This window comes from Pygocentrus nattereri, chromosome 2 (genome assembly GCF_015220715.1).
Source record: "Pygocentrus nattereri isolate fPygNat1 chromosome 2, fPygNat1.pri, whole genome shotgun sequence".
NCBI classification, from domain to species: Eukaryota; Metazoa; Chordata; class Actinopteri; order Characiformes; family Serrasalmidae; genus Pygocentrus; species Pygocentrus nattereri.
The window spans coordinates 26866277-26888088 of NC_051212.1; the positions used below are offsets into that span (position 1 = coordinate 26866277).

Sequence of the window (21812 nt, forward strand, 5' to 3'; positions counted from 1 at the left end):
TTACCATGTACACTAGTAGCCAGAATCACACCCTGTGTGTTGTACAAATCCAGATGTCACTGCCGACCTCATATCAGCTGAGTTTAAAATGACTTGCACGGTCATCCATCGGTTCATTTGCTCATTAAGACTAAAGAGCAGCATGAGTGACAAACAGTCATGTACCATCAGTGTCTCATTTGTTATGTTTTCTGATGATATATGCATGTGTCTGTTTTCTCCTGGCAGACGCACTGTGCCCCTGATCCGTCCTCACTCTTGGCACCTGGCGAAGGTGTCGGAGCCACCCTCTGTGCCTGGTCCAGCAGGCAGTCCAGACGGCCCCTCGGCCATGCAGCTCCACCCCCCAACCTTCAGTGTACCGTGGCACTCGGGGGGTGAAAACAGGTGCGAATCCATATGCATGCCCTCCTCAGTCCTCACTCACAGCCCTAAAAACCCAAATACCTTTGACATTACTGTAAAATGGAGTCTTTTAACATAGATGAAGTGAGATCACTTGCTAATAGATATAGCTGATCCCACTTAATGTGTGTGAGAGAGAATGATACTGCATTTTTGGCCTGGGGAATTTTTTTGTAAAGGAACACAATCAGCAGGAAGCCAGTGATCTCAGGTCTGATGTCAACACACGCCTCGCCGGATGCCACTGCTATTTTTAGACTTTTGATTCATGCATTCTTCAAAGATTTACCAAAAGCAGAATTATGAGAATATTTACAATAAATCTACAATTAAAAAAAACACCACAGAATGTACTATAATCTGAATAAACCAATTCAAACCATTCAAACAAACCATATTCCTAGTACATTCCAGGTTTCCACAGTCTTTTTCTTTGAGAAAAAAAAACTTAATCAGGATAGGCACAATTCCCTGTTCCCTGAAGTGATTGTAAATTTGCATTCTTGCTGATTCTGGCTGTGCCATAATGCCAAGTGTGTCTGGGCCATTGCATTTTGATACTAATCTCATTGATTATCTGTAATGTGTGTAAAGGACTTTATGTAAGACTAGGTCAAAGTCGTTCTAAATTTCCATACTTCTCCAAGTTTGGCCTTCTCCAAGTCACTTACGCTGATGGAACTATTAAAATATATCTGATGTGAAAAAATGCATATGAGGATAGAGATGGTAGATACTTTCATTGGCTGGAATTCATTTTATAGTCACTTTTAGAACATTTGATTTATATTCCTATTGACTTAAAGATCTTACTGTGATCTAATATGTTTATAAGGAAAACATAAACTTACATTAAAACAAAGTTACAGCAGCATTGATTGGACCACAAATCAAACAATAATGGGACACTTTGGGTGCTGTAAATGTTGTTACATATTCTGTGCTGTCTAGTGGTGATAGGATAGGGATAAAGTTGGGAAAGATGTGTGACTTCCATAGTGGAAACCTAATTTCCTTTTTCCTGATATTGTTTCAGGTGCAGTAAGAAAAAAGCTATATCTGGAAAACAGAAACACTCCACTATATTCCATATACTGTGAATTTGACATTTCAAAAAACCCCAAAATAGTTGATTGTTGATTATTGCACTTGCTGTAGTCTCATGTCATTCTTTCTTGTTATTTATCACACCCTCTTTTCCCTTCCCTCTATCCTCTCATTGACTCCCCGTTGCTCTCTTTTTCTTTCTCTGTCTTTCTGTTCCTCTGCAGTGAGCTGTCCATGCAGTTGGGCCACCTCTCCAGGCACTACAGCACAGACCGCAGCAGCTCACTTGGGAGTATGGAAAGTCTGGAGAACCCTTCTAGTCAGGGTTACTACGAAAGCCAACTCTCCCCCATCGATCCTGCAATCTTCAACAATAAACGAGACTCTGCCTATAGCTCCTTCTCTGCCAGCTCAAACACTTCTGACTACACTGTATCTCTGCGACCTGAGGAGAACAGCTCCATGGACAGCCTTCTTCAGGGCTTAGGCCCCTCCTGCAGGTTTACAGAAGGCCATCCAAACTCTACAGCCAGTGGTCGTGGAGAACTGCATTGTGAGGAGGCAAGCCTTAAGTCTAGGTCTCTGCCTCATAGGCCAGAGGCTAAAGTACGGCCATCATCTTACAGCTATGAAGAAGAGAAGTGTGTACCTCCCCAGCCTCCCATGAGGAAGGATAGTTTCAGGGCCACCAGAGGCCGACCAGGGGTGACAGACAAACGTTGTGTATCTGCTCCTGTTGGTATTCCAAATATGACATGTTGCATGATTGAGAGCCCACCTCACATTCATGAGGGACTGAACGGGAGTGGGTGTCTGAATAATGCACAAGAAAATGGCCAGAACTTGAAAGGAAATAGCACAGAACCTTACTACACATTAAGTTCTCAAAGAGAACTATGTTTAGATAGCCAAGATGGATTACCAGAGGAGTTTAAAAAGAGCAGTCACCTCCAGCATCTAGAGAGGCATTCATCTCGGCCCAGTCCTCCACCAACAGAGAGCTCTGATACCCAACCCAACCATTTACACAACAGTCTCCCATCCAGGATGCACAGACATAGCGCCCCTGAAAAATTACTAGCCTCTCAGCTACGGATGATGGAAGTTTCCAGTGACAATAGTGAACATTCCATATCCCCTTCTAGCCAGTGGTCTCATTCTATGCATCCTAGGGTTGACTTGAGAGAAAACAGCCCAGATGTTGCAGCTCAGGGTAAATGGGAAGGCAGCAGATGCTCCACTCCTGGTTCACTGACTACATCAGAAGTAGAGGAACAAAGAGTGGAGGAAGAACCATTCAATTCATGCCAAAGCCTGTCTCCTATCCAGCATTCCTGGGTACGATCTGTCAGTGTTCCAGGAGAACCTGTAAGAAATGGATTCTCTGGGTCAGGATCCTCTATAGACGCTGAACTTCAGGAAAGAGACTTTGGGCCAATTAGTGCTGCAACCAGTATGGACACATTACTGGAAGAGGAGCAAGAAAGAGGGAGAGGAAAGGAAGATGAAGCTGATGTTTCAAAGCCTCCTCAGAAGCGCCATTTTCGCTCATCTAAGTCACGCCGTCGGAGTGAGCGATTTGCCACAAATCTTCGCAATGAGATCCAGAGGAAGAAGGCTCAGTTGCAGAAGAGCAAAGGTCCAGGTGGGGTCCTCTGTGGTGGGGATACAGTAGAGGAAGAGGATGGTGCAAACCTTGATATGGAAGAAGAATCCCGATCAGAGTCTGCAGAAATCCATCAATCCAGAGCCCAAACTCAGAGCCCAAACCACACTGGTTACCAGAATACTGCATTTGCTCCATCTCAGCCCAGAAAGACTGCTTCAGACCCAACCTTTCAGCATGATCCAGACAGATTCTGTGGAATAAATCCTGTGGAACATTCAAAAACCAGGACTGAGGACATAGACGTTTCACAGCAAATTCAGGGCATCCCATCAACTGAGGCAACAAGACCAGTTTGTGTGCCTGTGGTCGAAGAGGTGGCACCAGCAGGTAAAGCCCGTCGTTGGCGCTGGACACCAGAAAACAAACTGCAGCCAGAAATGGAGCCATCCGAGAAGAAAAGTAATGAAGGAACACTGCAGGCATCTTGGAAGCTTGGAACAACAAGAGGAAGAGTGGGTTCTTCTAGTGGGCGCTCAAGTAGAACAGAAGATTGTGACATCCCACCATTTGCAGACCGCAGGAAGTTCTTTGAGGAGACTATTCGGAACCTGAGCCAGTCTGTGACTAACCTATCAAGCCTGACAAGCCGCCGCCAGAGGCCAGAGAAACAGGGGAGGAAAGATGATCCACCTTCTCCCGATCCCCATGAGTCAGTCCCTGACCTTGGGCGCAGGAGGTTCTCTTACCAGGGTGGCGTCCATGATGGAGCTTCCATGAATTCATATGAGACAAAAAGACAGTTTGTCAGTGCACAGCAAGAGAGGGATAGAGAGAGAGAGAAGATGGTGGAGAGGGAGAGGGAGAGGGAGAGGGAAAGAGAACAAGAGAGGCTTAGGGAGCAACAGAGACTTCAAGAGCAGGAGAGGATAGAGGCCTGGAAAAAAGAGAAGAAACAGGAACGTGAGAGGGAGAAGGAGACAGAAAGAGAACAGAGTATGCAACAGATGGAGAGAAAATGGGAGACAGACAGAGATCTCACATATGCAGGTCATGACCTCAGCAATTCCATAATGCCGCCATCGTTGCCTCACAGTGCCCATCTAAAACAGCCACTCCAACCTCAGAATCTAATCTCCACTAGTTCTCATCAAGACAGTTCCCACAAGACTAGCCCTGATATTCAAAAACCATGCTCTGCCTTCAGACCTGTAAAGAGCCATCAGCATCAGTCTGACCACTACTGCCGACATCCTGAATACCAGGCCAGGAGCTGCACCCCAACAGAGGTGAGATTTTAGATTAAAGATAAATGATTTCAGGTTTGAAAGTTGAATATTTTATATGCTTTTTATATCCTGAAGATATTGTTTTGTAATACAGATGCATGTCGTTTTTTCCATTTCATATAATTCACAGTAATAGTATTACAGTGATAATACATTAGAGATAGACAGATGCAGTGTTACAAGTCCCAGGTGGGAGGTCGAACTCCAGTATTCCACATAGGGGGCAGCAGTGTTACCTACTATGCTGTACCAAGACATTATTTAGAAAGGAATAATAATTTTAAAAAAAAAATTGCATCTGCACTTTTTTTTTTTAAATATGTTGAATTCTTGATAGTAATCTTATTAAAACTTTATTCTCAATTCTCAATAGTTTTCTCAGCCAATTTAGATCTTCTCCAGCATTCTGGACACATCGAAAAATTTAATTTACAGCTTCCAGTTATCCCACTAATTATTCAAAACCTGTAATGTTGCATAGTACTAACATATTAGAATAATTTTATAAATATATCTGCAACCAGATTAGTAGTAGTAGTAGTAGTAGTAGTAGTAGTAGTCTTTTAAACAGTAATCCCAAGCTATATACTTTATATATTCTGTTTTTTTTTTTGTTTGTTTTTTTTTCCTTTTGGAAAGTGTGGTCATCCACCTTGATGGACATATTGCTTGGTTATGACACCATATTGGAATATGTGCATATGCATTTCAAGCTCACCAGATTTAGGTAGAAATCTTTGCAACGTGTAGGCTTGACAGTCTCTCCCCTGCACTTCACAGTCCAGTAATATCCTTGTATATAAGTTTGCTGTTATTTCAAAGAAGAAGTCCACAACTCTGGGTCTGGAAGAAAGTAGACTAGCTGGATTTATGAAGCCCAGCAGGCCTAAAGAAAGTTGCTGGGCTCCTTGAGCTGTTGGATCAGGGCCACTTGCTCTAGAACCTCAGCAGCCAGCCAACAATAACCTTGGACAAGACTTATGCTCTGTCTTGGTCCAGCTTATATTGTAGAGGAACATACTTTAACCAGAGGTTTAAATGTCTGTTGTGTGACTAAATATTAGAATGTACGGTCTGTTATAAATGCATAAATCTAGTATGTCATCTAGGAGGTACATACCAATTCCTTGCGAGCATATAATGTGAAGCCACTGAAGCTATTTTAAAGTGAACCAAATAAAGCCGAATTTGAAAGTTTTCGATTAGGATTAAAGTTTAGGTCACTTAGAGTTGGTTTCCCAGACAGAGATTAAGCCTTGTCCTGGACTATACGGTATTCTGAATGGAGTTTCTACACTAAAAGGAATGTGGAGTCCTGAACTAGGCTAACTCTCTGTCCAGCAAACTGACCCTTTAAGGCCGAAAAGAAGCGCAGTGAATAAACCATAATTCTTAAATGCAACAAGTGAAACAGAACAGCATTTTTATCTTGAGAATGTATGTTTGACAGAAAAATGACTTGTTCTTGTTAGAAATGCTTCCAATTAACATACATACTCCCATAAACTATAATCCCTGGGAGTTGAAGTTGCAGCTATATTCCACATTCGAGTAGTTTTCAGATATCTCAGAAGTTGTTCTGCAGGATGCTACAAAGATAGAAACTGGACATTCATTTCAACTCTACAGAATAGCCAAATCCCCCTTTAATGTTTCCAGATGTGCAGGACATACTAAAATTGTGCTTCCTGAGGATCCCATGAGGAAAAGGTTGGCTATGTCACTAAATGTAAAATATTTCATAAACTGGTCCCAGTCTTACAGGAAGACTGAATATGTATGTTATTTTATTATTCATGGCTTTCAGTTCATGACCTACATTCTGATCTCATAAACATAAAATATTATGAAGATTTTGTTTTCTCTGAAATAGAACATTCTGTAGCTCTCAAACAGACCTTCATCCAAATAATGCGTTTTCTGACTATGTATAATTTTAAGAAAAAACATTCTTACAATTTTATTTTGTGTGGTACAAACCACAAACCATTGTTTAATTGTTTAAACCAAATATTTTTCCACCATGTGTAGGCACATGACAAAAACAGATACATTATATGACCATAATTTCAAAGTTGTAGTTGCATCTGCTACTATATTTCAAAAACTTGAATTTTGTTGAATGGTAAAGTAACCGTAGCAGAAAGTTAAGTACTTCCATCATTACAACAAAGCTTCATATGTGGCTATTTTTTGTGCCTCAGGCACCAAGGAAACTATGGCATCCAAACAGTTTTCCTGTTTCAGTTCCTGTTTTGAATCACTTGGCAACTGTCTTTCACAGGCCTATCCTGTACGGGAGCTAGAGCAAACAAAACTCAACAGGAAGTTCAGCCTGACTGAGAGGTAAGATCACTTCCCCTATTTAGAGGAGTGTTTCACTGAAAAATCAAGTCTACACAGTTCTCCACCTCTTACCTCAAAGGTAGCTGATTACAGGAGACACGTCTGTGTCTGGCTACTTTATTCTTGCAGTGGAGCTACAGGCTAGGGCAGCTAAAAAGTAATGTTAGTCTATGGGGGTGATTTTACTGTTGTGATGCAACTGACATTACATTTACAAGCATGCATGTAAAGATAAAATATGTTTTAAACATAGGAGTCTTTCACAACAATCTGTGTGAATGTTTCACATAAACAATTATAACTTGAACATCCATAATACTTCTACAGCAATCAAAAAACAGCATTTTTTTTATAACTTTGAAAAATATTCACTCAAATTATTTAAAAATGTTATTTTTGCTCTAATGTGTGAATTTTACACTCGAATACTTCTCATACTTGAAACATCCTTCTTCTATGAGTTGTTCATCAGAGGTTATGGAAAATGTATATTCACCCCTGTGAAATATCTGGAAGATTCCCCAAGTTACACGTTCAACAGGAAGTTGCAGCTGAACTTCCTGAAAGTCATGGGAAGAAAATGTTTATCATTCTTTTTTCTTTATTTTCAGTGATATTGTAATATTGACTAATGAAGTCACCTTGAAAGTAGTGAATCATTATAACACTATTGGCATGGATGCTAGATGAAGAAATTTAGTGTTTGCTAAATCTATGCAAAAAACTCAGTCATATTTATTTCCATACTGTTACTCATTTAAGTCACTGTCAAAAAAAAAAAAAAAAAAGCCTTGTGAAAAATGAGTTCTTGGTCCTGAGATGGATTCACACATTTTTTCAATTGTTCAGACGAGTTTGAATTAGTTCAAACAGTTTAAATAAATAAATAAATGTATTCTGACCCAAGATGTTTACAAGAATTATGTTATGACCCATTTCAACCCAAACAAAACTGTAATAATCTCTATTTTAAACCATAATAAGCAAAAGCTATGTAAAACCATCATTTGTAGCCAGGGTGTCAAGTCCTGGTCCTGGAGATCTACTACCCTTCAACATTTAAAACATCTCCTACAGCTAATGAAGGCTTCAATGGGCATCTGAATATTAGGTGTTGGATCTGAACTTTCCAGTGTTGTAGACCTCCCGGACCAGGATTAGCCACCCGTGATGTACAGGGTATTTTCCTTTGGAAGGTGGCTGACCCAAACCCTAGCCCCTACATTTACAGTCAGAACAATAATATTCATAATATTCAATATTTTTTCTTTTAAATTGAAGTTGAAATGAATTCAATTTTTTAATAAAAAAAAACAAAATAAATAAAAATGCTGGCCCAAAAAGAGTTTTAGTTTGTAAGCAAAGCCTTATTTTAGCCACACCCCTGCATTTCAGAGCAGGAAGTGAGTCTGTGTCCTTGGCCACATGATGGGCAGTTGGATCCCCCCACTTTTGAAGTTAATGTCTGAAAATCATGGTGTAACATTAAAAAATGTCACTACCAAAGTACGCAATAGATGTAATTAAATAAAAACTCCACTGCAAGACTGAAGAAGTAAACCTCAGACACCCAACATGTTCTAGCTGATAAACTATGTTTGAGGAGAAAAGGGAAAAATTAGTGCAAAATTGATTTTCAGTGAACCATGTCTTTGATTTCACTGGTGGGAGGTCTCTCCAAGTTTAACTTTTGTAATTATTGATATGTTTTATGTCATGTTTGATTATGGTGATTGGAATGTGAATTTCAAATTGTACAGTAATTTTCTTTAATTATATGTAGACAATAGTCGCTTGAGAGGATATGTGTGGTTTCAAAAATTGCTTCATAAGCTCCAATAGCATGTATGAATCATTTTTCTTCTCTGTAGGGACTATGCTCAGAGAAGACGAGACTTCAGGCCAGCAGAGGTTGGTGTGTGTCTGGGCTTTCAGGGCCAGTGGAACAGACCACGTGTTCGTCACAGTGAGGATCAACCCTTCAAATCATCACAACTTAGAAACCGTGCCATGTCAGAAAATGACCTCCGAGTAGAGACCCTTTGCATTCAAAGCCACATATCCACTAATGCTAACGCTACCAGAATCAGAGAACTTGATGAGAACGTCACATCCCTTGATGAAGCAAAGAAGAAAAAAGGTCCTCCTCCTCCTCGTCCACCGCCCCCAAAATGGGGTCAGTTCCACAAGAGACGGGCCTCTCATCACAATCTCTTCTCCTCCCCTCCTGCCTCCTCTCCACAGACACAAATGTATTCACCTCGCCCCCCTCTTGTCCCTGATATGTCACGTCAGCGGTCCTATAGCCTTCCTCCAACGGATGGGGCAGAGAACTGTCAGCACTGCTACCAGGAATGCCAAATTGCTCCACCTAGTCCTGCCTTTAATCGCAGAGCTTTCAAACCGGTGGCCCCACCTCCAAAAGAACAAGACATGCCCATGTCTCACCATTATGAAATGAACAGAGTAGTAGACACACCACCACCCTTGACTGAGTCAGGCACAAGGTAAGGACAGCTAACAGACCACCTGTTCTGATATCAAATGTAAAGAACAGGTATTGTGTCTGACCTCACATCTATAAATTCAGATTTCTATGTATTATCTCACATACCCTCATTAAACTGTTTTTCAGATTGTCCGACCAAAGCTGGGGCCTGCCTACAAATCATTCGAGACCATCTGTGGTAAAGCCAGTCTTCCATAAGCATAGAGCAGAGTGGGATTTGACTGGTCCTCATAACTCCTCAATAACCAACAGCACTAGCAGGTCATCAGGACCTGCCCCTTCTTTGGAGAATGGCTCTTATCCTGGGGCTGTTCCTCCTGAGTCCTACTTCACAATGAACGACTACCAGCAGCACTTACACAATAAGACACAAATGGCCTTCCCTGGCACAACCGTGAAGAACCCAGAACATTCTACCCAAACTCCACCTCCAAGCCAGGATTATGCCTTGCCTTTGGAGACAGACATAGATGAGTTCCACAAGATTGAGAGCACAGTAGTGGAGCAGCAGAGCCAAGAGGAAGGAGGGATGGAGATGCAGTGCTTTGCCCAACCAGTGACGGTGCTGGAAACCGACATAGACACTCTTACTGACGAGGAGGCTCCTTTGGCAGGGATGAGGAGAGTGCAGAGGGCATCTGTTGTGGACTCATTGTTGGAAAAGGATTGTGGCAGAGCCAGGAAGGAGCTGATGGGAGAGCTCTTCCCTCATTGCACAGAAGCAGGGAGTGGAGGAGAGGGCTGGAGAGGAGGTTACCCAGTTAGTGGAGACACTCTAGAGAGGTAGGTCAACTATTTTTCTATACTTATTCTGTTTCCAAGACTTGATGCTGTATTAGAACTAATTTACATGATATCCCAGGTATTTCTAACTGCTTAACTACTTAATCCATGCATACTTTTTGTCCTAGGTCCTCTAGACAGGCCTCATCAGCATCACAAGGCTCAGCCTCCACCACCTACAGTGCAACCAACAACAAAACTCAGCACCTTTATAAGATGAGGGACTTCTCAGACATGAAGGAGGAGGATGAAGAGCTTAATTACAAGGTTTGGCCTAATTAGATTTCTAGTCAGTGGTGTAGTCTTGTACATTGCGCATAAGTGACTATACTCAAATCTAGTGGTTTTCTTAGGAGTTAGTATACAGGGTGAGTCAAAAGTTGTATTTTTTATGCTGTCACAAGCCTCCATGATGTGGTGCTGAAGGTGGTGTTTGTTACAGATTTTCTCAGCATACACAAATTGTTTGAGATGACCCCAGAGATAAAAGTCCATAATGAAATAAAAAATAAAATAAAGTGGTGGCCTGTGACTTTTGACTCACCCTGTATATCTGCCCCAAGTATTAGCTTATCGGTGTTTTCGGTAAGGGTCTTCCACTGATTTTTGAAAGATTTGAAATTTATGTTACATATTTCTGTATGTTGGTGGGCTCTGTGTGCAGAGGCAGTTAATGGAGAGCCTGCGTAAGAAGCTAGGTGTGTTACGGGAAGCCCAGAGAGGCCTGCAGGAGGACATCAGGGCCAACGCTCAGCTGGGAGAAGAGGTGGAAAGTCTAGTGCTGGCTGTTTGCAAGCCTAACGAGGTGGACAAGTTCCGCATGTTCATTGGCGACTTAGACAAGGTGACCAGTTTGCTGCTGTCTCTTTCTGGCCGGCTGCTGAGAGTGGAGAGTGCCCTGGACTGCCTGGATCCAGAGTCAGGCCACACTGAGAGGGTGAGGAAAGGGGTGGCACTGTGGGAGACAAGAATACTATACTATTTGATGTGTTTCTGTTATATATCATCATCTTGTTTGTGGGTTGAAATTTGGGATTATAATTTTCTGGTGTCTAGTGCCACTTTCCTCTAGTCTCTTCCAGTTTCTTTCTGTTGTCAGTCAACCACTTAATTTCCACTGATCTGTCTGAACATTCGACTCAATCACTAGATACAGGCAGATCAGCACTTCTGTACTGATACAAAATAATGGGCCTCATTCACCAACTGTTCTTAAGACCCTTTTTCAAGACTGACATTCACCAATGTTTTCTTATTTGGGATTTGTCTATTGTAAGAACAGAATCTACACACACTCAAGAGCACAACTGTGTGAACAATTCTATGATTTAAGGACACGTTATGAATCTGATGTAGACGTTTTCTGAGGACCTTTCTCAAGAACGAATTTAAGAGAAAACTTAGGAGGATATTGGTGAATGAGGCCAGTTGATATCAGGTGCTTTCTTTACCCAGTACTGTATGTGTTTAAATGAAATTTATTGTGTATTTGATGCTGGAAAAAAGAAAAACTAGGAACGTAAATACATGGGTGTTACCCAGGAATATAGTGACTGACCTACTATTAAGTTATGTTAACCCTTTATTATTAGGTTATTTTTAACCTTTAATTCCTTAAAATACTCATTATTTCTCAAGAAGCTTACAGGCTTAAATTCTACAGTTAGGAGTAATGCAAATACTTCTAAACGATTTTAAGGGGGAAAGCTGTAAAAAGACAGATATAGATATTTTTATTCATTCTATATTTACTTTTTTTCCTCTTTTTATGTGAGGTAGAAGACTTTCAAATGTATAGGTATTATTATCAGGATACTAGCACTGGCATTGCTGGATATGGATTGAAAAATGAGAAAACAAAACAAAACAAAACAAAAACACAGTGGCATCACCTGTCCTTGTTTACCATATACTAACAATCCCACAGTTTCTGTATCGCTTATTTTTGGTTTCTCTGTGGTCCTCTAGCTCCCCCTGCTGGAGAAGAAGAAGCAGCTCCTGGCACAGCTAGCTGAGGCTCAGGAGTTGAAGGAACATGTGGATCGTCGAGAGCAGGCCGTGGGCAGGGTGCTGGGCCGCTGCCTGACCCCTGAACAGCTGCGTGACTACAGCCATTTTGTGAAGATGAAGGCGGCGCTGCTGGTGGAACAGCGGCAGCTGGATGACAAGATCCGACTGGGAGAGGAGCACCTCCGTGGCCTGAGGGAGAGCCTGGGCCTGGGAGTAGGAATTGGCCTTGGATAAGGGCATTAGAGGAACTGGAAGAGAAAGAGGGGAGGATGTGTGCGCATGCAGGCACGAGTGGCTGAGCATGATCCAGCATGAGTGAACCTGCCTAGTGAACACATAAAAGTATCTGAGAAAGAGCACTGTGTTGGGCAGTGGACAATGCATTGGATGTTGTAAAGAGCCTGCAATGCCTAGATTTGATACTCAAATACTACAGAAACTCTTCGGTTGTTAGTTTAATGCTTTGTGCCTACATTTACCCACTCAGCAAGATTTTCACTGCAGCACTACTTGAAATCGTGTATTGAGAATTCACACTAGGCTAACCTCAAAACACTACATCTAAGCCACATTACAGCTGTTTGTGTGCCTCTCATCCATCTCAAAAGAGGGATTCTCCATGCACTGCTATTTATTTATTTATATCTCAGCGAAAATGAAGTAAGAATTCTGCGTGCTGTATTGGTTTCTCTTTACAAGGTGACTGGGGTGGTGTGTGGGCTCCATCACTCAAAAAAAAGCAGACACCTCTCCTATCAGCAAACTCAGCACTAATACATAATCTTGTGTCATTGCAGAATAGACATGCTACTTAGAGTTGGAGTTAAAGGTCTTTGATTGAGGAAGAATTGTATGTCAGGGATAGTGTTGCAGAATTACAGAATCTTAATACGGTCTTGGGGACATTTATATATTACCTTGTATGTAAGTATTTATCTGGCAAGGTATTTTGTCTATTGCAGAGCATAACGCAAAAACATACTTTTAGCTTTACATCATAAAGTGCTTTACTGTATTTTCCATAACTCATTTCAGGATTTTTTGCTGTTGCCAAAGATTTATTCAATGAACATAAAAACAAGAATATGGTGCTTATTCTTTTGATCACAAAAGCCTCTGTGTTTTGGTCATCTTAACTATCACGTGTAGTTAATTGAGTATTGGGGTCTCCTGCTTTCTGTTGTGTAACATTCTACACCACTTTTGGGCAAACTGCTTCTTAATATCCTTCCTCTTGTGGAGAAAGACTGGAGATTTCCTCAGAGGAAAGGGGAATGCTGCTTTATTGAACATTTAATTCCTTGAAAACCTTTGAAATGTTAAAGCAATTTATTGCTATTTCTGTTTTCTTTTTCTTTTTTGAGATTGAGTTCAGGATTTTCTTTGAAGGGCTTTCACGACTTCTTTCTCACTGTGCCAAAAGACTGAATGTGTAGTTATTACAGCAAGAAACTGTCAAATATGCCCTGGAATACTACGTCCCTGTATATACAGCCTACTTTGTACTCATTTTGTTGTATTATACCTTCGTAAATAACTCCAGACTGAAAAAGTGAGAAAATATTTGGTTGAGTAATAAATTCATGGTTTTCCCCACTTTTTTGCTATATTAAAAAGTCAAGTGTGGAATATGTACAATTGATAAAATATTAATATTTTAAGCTCTGTGTGTCTTGCTTGATTTATTATAAACCAAATACATTACTGTGCAAAAGTCAGAGACCCCCTTTATTTATTGCAGTTCCAGTTGGCCATCAAGTACAAGCTTTCAGAATTAGAAAAAAAGGCTTTTGTTTAACAGAAAAACACAGAAGCCTCAAAATCTCCATGTAATTGATTTTTTTTTTTTCATTGTTTGTGTCAATTTTTATGTCTTTATTACAGCTTCCATTATTTTCAGGAGACCTGCTTTCAGTTTTTCTAAGAAATCTGCAGGGATATTTTTCCATACCTACAGAGTTCAGTCTTGGATGTATTTTTGGCTTCTCACAATCCAACTAATCCCAATTAGAAATTTAGACTCAGAGTCTAATAGGATGTGTAAGTTTTCTTCTCATAGTTTAAGGATGGACAGAAACAGGTGGATTTTTTCAGATCTGAAGTAAGAGTGGATCTTGATTTTCTCCTCTCGCTCAAAGATGAAAGCTTTAAGTGCTGTTTATCTGATGGTGACAGTTTTGGTGAGATACCAGATCTTGCACAGTTGTTAAGAAGTTCTCTCTATAACTTTTTTTTGAACTCCAGTTTTTGAAACCTTGTTTTTTACTTGAACCTTAAACTTTTCCTTCCATATGCATGTGAATGGAAAGATATTTGTCCTTGGGTGGTGGGGGAGGCTTCTGTGTAACTCTTACTTGTTTCCTACTTTTTTAGACCAAAAAAAAAATGGGAACAAAACAAAAAAAATAACATATATAGCTGCTTTGATTAGTCCCTGACCTTCACGCAGTACTGTGTTCACGTTTCACAAGAAATATCTGTACAAATACAAGTTGTAGAACTCAGTAATACAGGTTATGCCAAGCTATAGATATCTTAATTTCATTCTGTACTCCAGGATGGCTAAATTACCTATCTAACCTGTATAAACAAAATCTTAAAAGGTACTATTATGTTTTAAAGGACATTTCCTTTTATTCTAGAAACTGAAATGTCTAGGTTAACTTTGCTACAAATGCATACGAGACATAAGGTGAAAATCCCTTTAATAAAACTCATGAAATTCAGTGTAACAAAGGAAAAACACTAACTAAAAGCAAGTTGATAACATTTACAACCACAAAGAAAACAAAAACTGTACAACCCTAATGCTGGATTCACTGCTCATTTTCCTTTACTCAATTTTTTTGTTTAATTCATTAAGTTTTTTTTTTAATAAGGGGAAATTTTTGTGACAAAAACGGTTCACTGTATGTGTTTGCAATACCGCGGAGTAACCATCGCACACGGATGTATGAATAATCTTGGCTGGTTCTTGGGCGTGTTCTCCTTCACCACTGTGCCAGAATGAGGACTGTTATTTGTACAGGATGTCGTAGTGGCCTGGTCGATAGAGGAGGAAGATACGTGGTTCGCTGCCCTCTGGAAAGACGTGGTGGTTAACCGTGCCTCCTTCACCTCGGTCCATGTACTCAACTAGTATGGACACATTTAACGCCTGTGCTAAGGCAATGATGTGGATGTGGTCACTCTCTTTGGACATTGGCTCCACCTCCTACACAGCAGAACACAGACATTTAGGCATTAGTCTTTCAGCTACTTTTAACACTCAGCTTTCCCCTTATGCTTTGTATAAATTCTCAAATGTTTTATTTCTAGGCTTCTGCTGAGTTTTTCCTCAAGTCCTTAAAGAGATCAATTCATCCTTACCAAATACAGACATTTTCCCCCTTACCCCATAAGTCTTGTTTGGTGTCCAAAATTTGCCTGTTTATACTGCTTTTACACAAGAAGCAACAGGGCAGGCCTAAACTGCTCCATGATGCTTCCCATTTCACATCATATGTGATTCATAACAAACTGAACAGCACTTTGTCTACCTTTGTCCTTTCCAGTAATGTAATGAATAAGTTACTATAACAAGTAATGGAGGCGTATAAGGTATAAACATCAATAGCACAGTGCAAACTGCTGGTCTCAAAAGGTGTCAGTTGTTAACTAATCTCAAGCAGATTTGTTCAATTTCTGACACAATATGACAGTTACCTACAAAAAATTCAGAAAACAGGGACAATATTGTACATTTTTTTGGCCAATCACATTAAATCCTCAAAACTCTCTTCTTACCTGCTGGCAGAATTCTTTTACAGATCGTCCTCCCTCTATGAAGTGTTGAAAAAAGGTGTGCTCTCTCTGCAGGTAGCCTGAAGTGAGCAGCCTCAGATATACGACCACATAATCAGACACACTCTGGTCATTAAAAGAGCTCAGCAGCTCCCCGAGGGCTGGCTGCTTTTCACACAGCTCAATCAGGTCCATGAACTACCGAAGAAAGAGCACAACAATACGCAAGAACAGTACTGACAATTAATAAACACATTTACAGAATTAAAAATGTTTCTTTAAACACAACAGCAGAAGCTCATCTTATTCTTCCAACTCACTGTGTTGTGAAAGTCTTCAATAGTGAACTCGGTGAAGCCCTGGTTCACAAGGTCCAGTTTACTTTTTGCTGCCACTGCTTTAAACCTACACCCAAGGGGAAATTAGCAACACACTTCAATCAATCAACTTCACTAATATGGCAAGTGACCAAACTACCTAACTCGGTTATATTGTCAGCCAGGTGCTGAATAATATTTGAAAGATCACTTAAACTGAACTCCATCTTCTTAGGTCATGCCCCTGGTCATCTTAAGCACCTTCTTCATACAATTTAAAAGGCAAACATCATATTGAAAATTAATAAAAAATAACCATTAATATCATGTTTCACCTCCCCCTCCAACAACCCCCAACTATCATCAAACAAAAAACATTCTGCTACCTCAGAGACCCTCCCTTACACCACATTTTCACTCTGAAATCCATCACAGGACAGAAGGACGTGCAGAATGATTCACAAGGACTTTAAGTATAAAATATACCTGATCGTAAACAGCAATTTGCTAATACTCTGGGTACATTTTAGAACACTCAGCTTCATATTCAAAGTATTTTCCCTGGTATAAAGACTAGATTGTCAAGTCATTGTTTATGCACAATTGTCTTCTCCAAACTATTTTTATAAGCACATAATGAAACTCTTTTGGGCAAAAGTGGTTTAAACAGCTGAACGGTCTGAGTGCTGATGAATGCTGACATCACAACAAGAAAATAACATGCAGTGTGTGGTAGTGTATCATTATTCCCAGGGCAGTTCTGTCCACAAACATTAACGTGAAATATTGTTTTGCTTGTAATAAATCTGGCTAGTGTTTGTATGTTAAGCTCTTTTGTAAGACATTTTGAAAAGCTAGGAGTCCCCAGACGTTCTACAGAGAGTGCACATTTCCTGCTATTGACCAGTCCAGTTCACATCATCAGCCAGAAAGATGGCACCAAAAGTGACGAGACACTGTATTAAACCACCATACAAAACCCAGGCTTTACTTTTGTAGCTCTTTGCTGTCGTCCAGTAGTGACTCCAAATGTGAGAAGCCGAAGGCTCTGTAGAAACAGTTTCCATCAGGTCGCGTCTTCCGAATGTACGAATATTTTTTGTGAAGGTCCTGCAGAAAGTGGACATCAGTTAAACAAAAGTAATGATTATGTTAATACTTATCTTTAAGTGGCTAATAAAATTTCGATAAACTAAAGTAATGCAATGAAATACATTTGAAACATTTTTTAAAAAGGCATAAAATGTTCAAAAGATCTTAACCTTAATCTTGAGTTGATAGATGGTGTCTTCTTCTGCATACTCTTTCTGTAGCACAGACAGATCCTGTCTGTCTGACACTAAAGGGTTGCTGGTGGCTATCTGTTCAAACAAAGACAGCAAACATACGATTCTATACAACAGCATACCTACTCATAATTAACAAAAGGGGAAAAGGGGAAATATTAGCATCAATTTACACATTTAGCATACAAGATTCACTAAACCGTTGTGTGGCAGTAGACCCACCGACACCATCGTAACTCAAAGAGCTACATTTTCTTGTGGCTAAAACTGAGAATTTAACATAATAACATAATCCACAAATCTTCACCTGTGGTATATGTAAAACAAAAAAACAAAACTGAATACTGAACCATCATAACTTACTTCCTGCTGAATTCGGTCTTGCTGTGCCATGATGGCTTCGTCGTAGGCAAGGCAATTCACGCCTACAAAAAAATAAAAATAAAGATTAGACATCTCAGTGAACATTGTAATGATCATAATCTGAGTCACTTTCTAACATGGTGAAAAGCTTGAAGTCAACCTGAAATCCAAATTCATCATTTTTACCTCATTAATTCATGTACCTGATTATAGTAAGCAAGTTTTTCTGTTATCTTCTATCAGATGTTGAGACTTCTGCACGACCAGGCAGAGGAAATATAATCTAAAACAATAATAGCACATTTAATCACCCTCACCTACACCTACCATCAAGCGAAAACACTAACATCAGGGGTGTCAACTGGCGGACTGCAGTCCAGATGCGGACTTAGCAAACAATTTCAGCGGAGGGAAGCGAGCATTTCTGTAGTAAAAAAAATCTGTAGTAAAGCCAAAAAAATGCATTTCCTATTTTATATATATATATATATATATATATATGGCTTCTGTTGCAGTCCTGTGCTGCAGTTTATCCAATCTCATGAATTTATGTAAGTTACTACGGCCAAAGGCAGCACATTAGAGAAGACTACAGAGCCAATAATTTCACATATTTGCATGGAATTTAAATTGTATTTACTATTTCTGGTCTGAGAGGTAAAGCCACAATATGGCTTATTAAAATAAAATAAAAAAAATCAATCAATCAATCCATTCAGACAAACCCAGACCTGACCATGAAAGGTCCACAAGAGTGACTGCTCATTCCTGACCCCACAAGCACACAAAACAGTCATTAAAAATAGCCTTTATTATTGCTTATTTTGATTGTATTTATTTTACTCCCCTTAAAAAAAACTGCCAACTGTCATTATTATCAAAGTATGTTAAAAATAACCATCTGTGAAAATATATTTTATGTGTGCTTTATTTTATTTATTTATTTTTATTTATTGTAGTCACCACTCACTTTTCCACTCATTTATCCAGGTTTTTCTTAGTAAGAGATCTGATGCAACTGGACCATTGCAATTTTCAGATAAATACCCTTCATAGACCCTCCATAACACCATATTTCCCTTGGAAACATGTCACACTTAAACAAGAAAATGAGTTATGATTTTTAATTCACATGGACAGCCAATAAATGAGCTGCCTTCTCAAAATGAAGAGTTTAAAGGAAAGACTCAGCATTCTTGATATTACTCAAACTGCACCAATGCACACGCTACATGTCCAAAGCTTTGTCGACACTTGTTGAAATGTGTAGAAATTTCTTATCCAATGTCTCTTCTGAAATCAACAGGGAGCTTTACAGGGTAATCATAGATAACCCAGAGAAGGAACATCCGTTACTCCACAGTCCAGTGGAGGGGCTTTATATTCCTCCAACATCGTCCCAAAAGAAAGTGGTTTTCCCAGACTGACCACTATTTTGCCATTTTCAACATTACATACAAAAGCTCAGGAGACACACACAGGATCACAGCTGGTTTTCGATAGTAAATAAAATGGGCACATCTGGGCTGCAGACATCACAACCAGGTGACTCCCATCACCGCCAGAAATCCAAGTCAACCAGTCTAAATTATTTGTTTACATTAAGCATCATTTATAAAATGGTCAACTTTCCCTTTAAGTCTTGAAAACGTACAGCACTGATCAGGTTCGCGCCACATACGGTCCATTTTCTTTGTCATTTCGTCCTCTGTTCTTATCTAAAACGGCTCTAAAGAAATGCCAAGGTGTCTTTAACCACAATACTCGGGGGAAGCTCCGGCTATTAACGTAGCTATAACACCAGTTTACTCGAGTCAGCAAAGAGGACGCCTAGAAAACCACACACAAGCTCGTCCGCTGTTCAAAATAAGGTTTATAAATGAAAAAGGTGAACTAGATGTCATCGGCCTCCCGGCTGGGATTTACAGCCACAGAGCGCATCGCTGCGCTGCCCGTGTTCCCGAGGCAGCAGAGCAGCCGCTGCTTTATTTACACGGAGGTTTCTGGGGCGCCCGACAGCCAAAACGAGCTGGGCCTGAGCGAAAAACAGCCGAGAGCATCACTGACTGGCATCCTCAAACCTTCCCTACATCTCGGCGTCTTTATCTGCTTTCTCTGCGTGCGGGCTGAGGCGCTGTGGCCTGCCTCCTGCCTCCTGCCTCTCCTCCTTTCTTCCTCCTGATGTTGCAGCTCGGCCCAGACAGACACAGAGGCAGGGTTTTTTTTCTGACGCAAAATCTCGAAGTAGAAAAGAAACAGAGCTGGAAACACGGGGCCGGAGGCAAGGGGAAGCGTTTGGGGTTAACAGACAGCGCGGCGCTCACTCACCCTCCATCTCTCCCTGGGATGGCTCCTGCTGCTCGTCCGCCATCTTGGACTGGGGTTGTGTTTCCCCTCCCTCGTGAACCTTTCAGCACTGCCGGGTCAGCGCCGCACTGCAGCGCTGCTCACCGCAGTCCGGGGGTCCTGCCGCGTCCTGTGCTGCCCTGCCCTGCCCTGTCCTCCTAAACTAGCTCGGTTTTCAGGACTTTTAAAAATGCTGAGGATAATCAGGCCGTGTTTGTCTCTGAGGAGTTTTGGGAAGGAGGCAGGCCGGCGCTGGCATCGCGCTAGCTCCACAAGTTAGTTGAGAATCTCGTTTCCTCGTTAACACGTGGTAGGTTAGTAATGTTACCTGGAGAACACCAGCTGCTTCGTACGGAGCCCTTACGGTGACATGGCGATTACTTTTCATAAGACGTTGCCACGAATTAATAAGAATATAGTGAGGTCACAAATTAATGTTGTCGTGCCCTCAGTATTCATCTGCCACGCCAGTCCAGCCCTGATTCCTCACTTCTTGACCTTGGCTGGAAGATTGCTGGTCTGTTTGGGAGCACGAGTCGCCTTAAGAACTGGTGTTGTTTTATTCAACATGTAATACAGCATTGATTCAAACGCTGTAGATGCCATTTCAAGATGCTTCATTCAGTATAGACCGTCTTTGGGAACACAAACTCATTAAGTAATAGATACTGTGTTTATAGTTCTTTCTAAATGTTATCTTTTCAACGGGAAATGTTCGAGAATAAAATTCCAGCTTTAGACGACTCTTTAAGCACTGAGAATGCTGTGAACCGCTGGAAATGAAGTTAGAGTAAATTACCGTCCAGAATGGCTCATGCTTAAAACAACTCTAGAACATTAATATATATTGTGTATCCACAGATGACCTCATTGAAAACATGGACAAGAAAGCCACCTGGGACAGATTTTACACAGAGAATAGCAAGGGAACATTCAAGAATTTTGAGTGGTTCTTTGGCTTCCATGCAATCAAAGACTGCATCCTGCCTCTGCTGCAGACTGCATCCACTACTGATGCACCATTATATGTTCTGGATATTGGTTGTGGGACCTCAGCATTGGGACCCTGTATCTATAGATACTCAGAATGTGCTGTGAAGGTCACGTGTGCTGATATCTCCCCAGTGGCAGTGCAACTGATGCAGGAACATGCAGAAAACATGCCAGTACAACCCTGCAACCCATCCTCCACCCTGGTGTTCCAAGAATTGGACTGCACAGAACTAGAAAGACACTTTGGGCCAAAGAGCCTGGCTTTAATAGTGGACAAGGGGACGACAGATGCATTGGTGAGATCTAAGAAAGGGCAAGAGAAGGCTGGTCAGATCATAAGGCAATGTCTGAAGCTGCTGAGACCCTCGGGGAACCTGCTGCAGTTCTCAGATGAAGATCCTGATGCCAGGCTGCTTTGGTTGGAGAAAGAGAGTCGAGGCTCAGAGGTGGCAGCTGAAGTAGGAGTACATGAAATTGGAGAGATTAGAGGGGTCACGTACTTCTGTTATCAGATATCCCCTTGTATACCCCAACTTTGACACTGAATATTCCTGTATGTCACTTCAACTACCAAAGTTTGTTGTCTTATCATTTTGGTTTCTTTCATTAAACGTCTTTGCACATTATATAACTGTTGAAGTGTCAATATTTTGAGGCCATTGCTTAAACATTTGAAGATGGATTACAGGTTGACTGCCATAGTTGTACAGATAAGACTTTATTGTAACT

General features: G+C 40.8%; 3 protein-coding genes across 6 annotated transcripts in view; 2 read left to right on the top strand and 1 right to left on the bottom strand.

Moving 5' to 3' along the window:
* Positions 1-13656, top strand: part of shroom4 (shroom family member 4) — a 70791-nt gene extending 57135 nt beyond the window's left edge. For all 3 annotated transcript variants that reach the window (XM_017709881.2, XM_037545187.1, XM_017709882.2), the window contains 8 exons: positions 229-387; positions 1677-4347; positions 6632-6693; positions 8565-9200; positions 9329-9985; positions 10114-10252; positions 10650-10922; positions 11954-13656. In XM_017709881.2, the coding sequence (XP_017565370.1) occupies positions 229-387; positions 1677-4347; positions 6632-6693; positions 8565-9200; positions 9329-9985; positions 10114-10252; positions 10650-10922; positions 11954-12229 (4873 nt within the window). In that variant the 3' untranslated portion in view covers positions 12230-13656. The remainder of the gene's footprint in view (positions 1-228; positions 388-1676; positions 4348-6631; positions 6694-8564; positions 9201-9328; positions 9986-10113; positions 10253-10649; positions 10923-11953) is intronic.
* A 1027-nt stretch (positions 13657-14683) lies between these two features.
* otub1b (OTU deubiquitinase, ubiquitin aldehyde binding 1b) lies at positions 14684-20211 on the bottom strand. The gene is made up of 7 exons (XM_017709886.2): positions 20073-20211; positions 17745-17806; positions 17358-17456; positions 17087-17205; positions 16099-16183; positions 15782-15976; positions 14684-15209 (listed from the first exon to the last, which is right to left on the bottom strand). The coding sequence occupies exons 1-7, from the start codon at positions 20113-20115 to the stop codon at positions 15012-15014; spliced, it is 801 nt and encodes a 266-aa protein (XP_017565375.1). The 5' UTR covers positions 20116-20211; the 3' UTR covers positions 14684-15011.
* Positions 20212-20231: 20 nt separating this feature from the next.
* cskmt (citrate synthase lysine methyltransferase) lies at positions 20232-21711 on the top strand. 2 transcript variants are annotated; one of them, XM_017709889.2, is made up of 2 exons: positions 20232-20365; positions 20952-21709. In XM_017709889.2, the coding sequence occupies exons 1-2, from the start codon at positions 20281-20283 to the stop codon at positions 21620-21622; spliced, it is 756 nt and encodes a 251-aa protein (XP_017565378.1). In that variant the 5' UTR covers positions 20232-20280; the 3' UTR covers positions 21623-21709. The 2 variants fall into 2 exon arrangements, with proteins under 2 accessions (XP_017565378.1, XP_017565376.1); XM_017709887.2 differs by having other exon boundaries at positions 20291-20400; positions 20952-21711.
* The last annotated feature ends 101 nt before the right edge of the window (positions 21712-21812 follow it).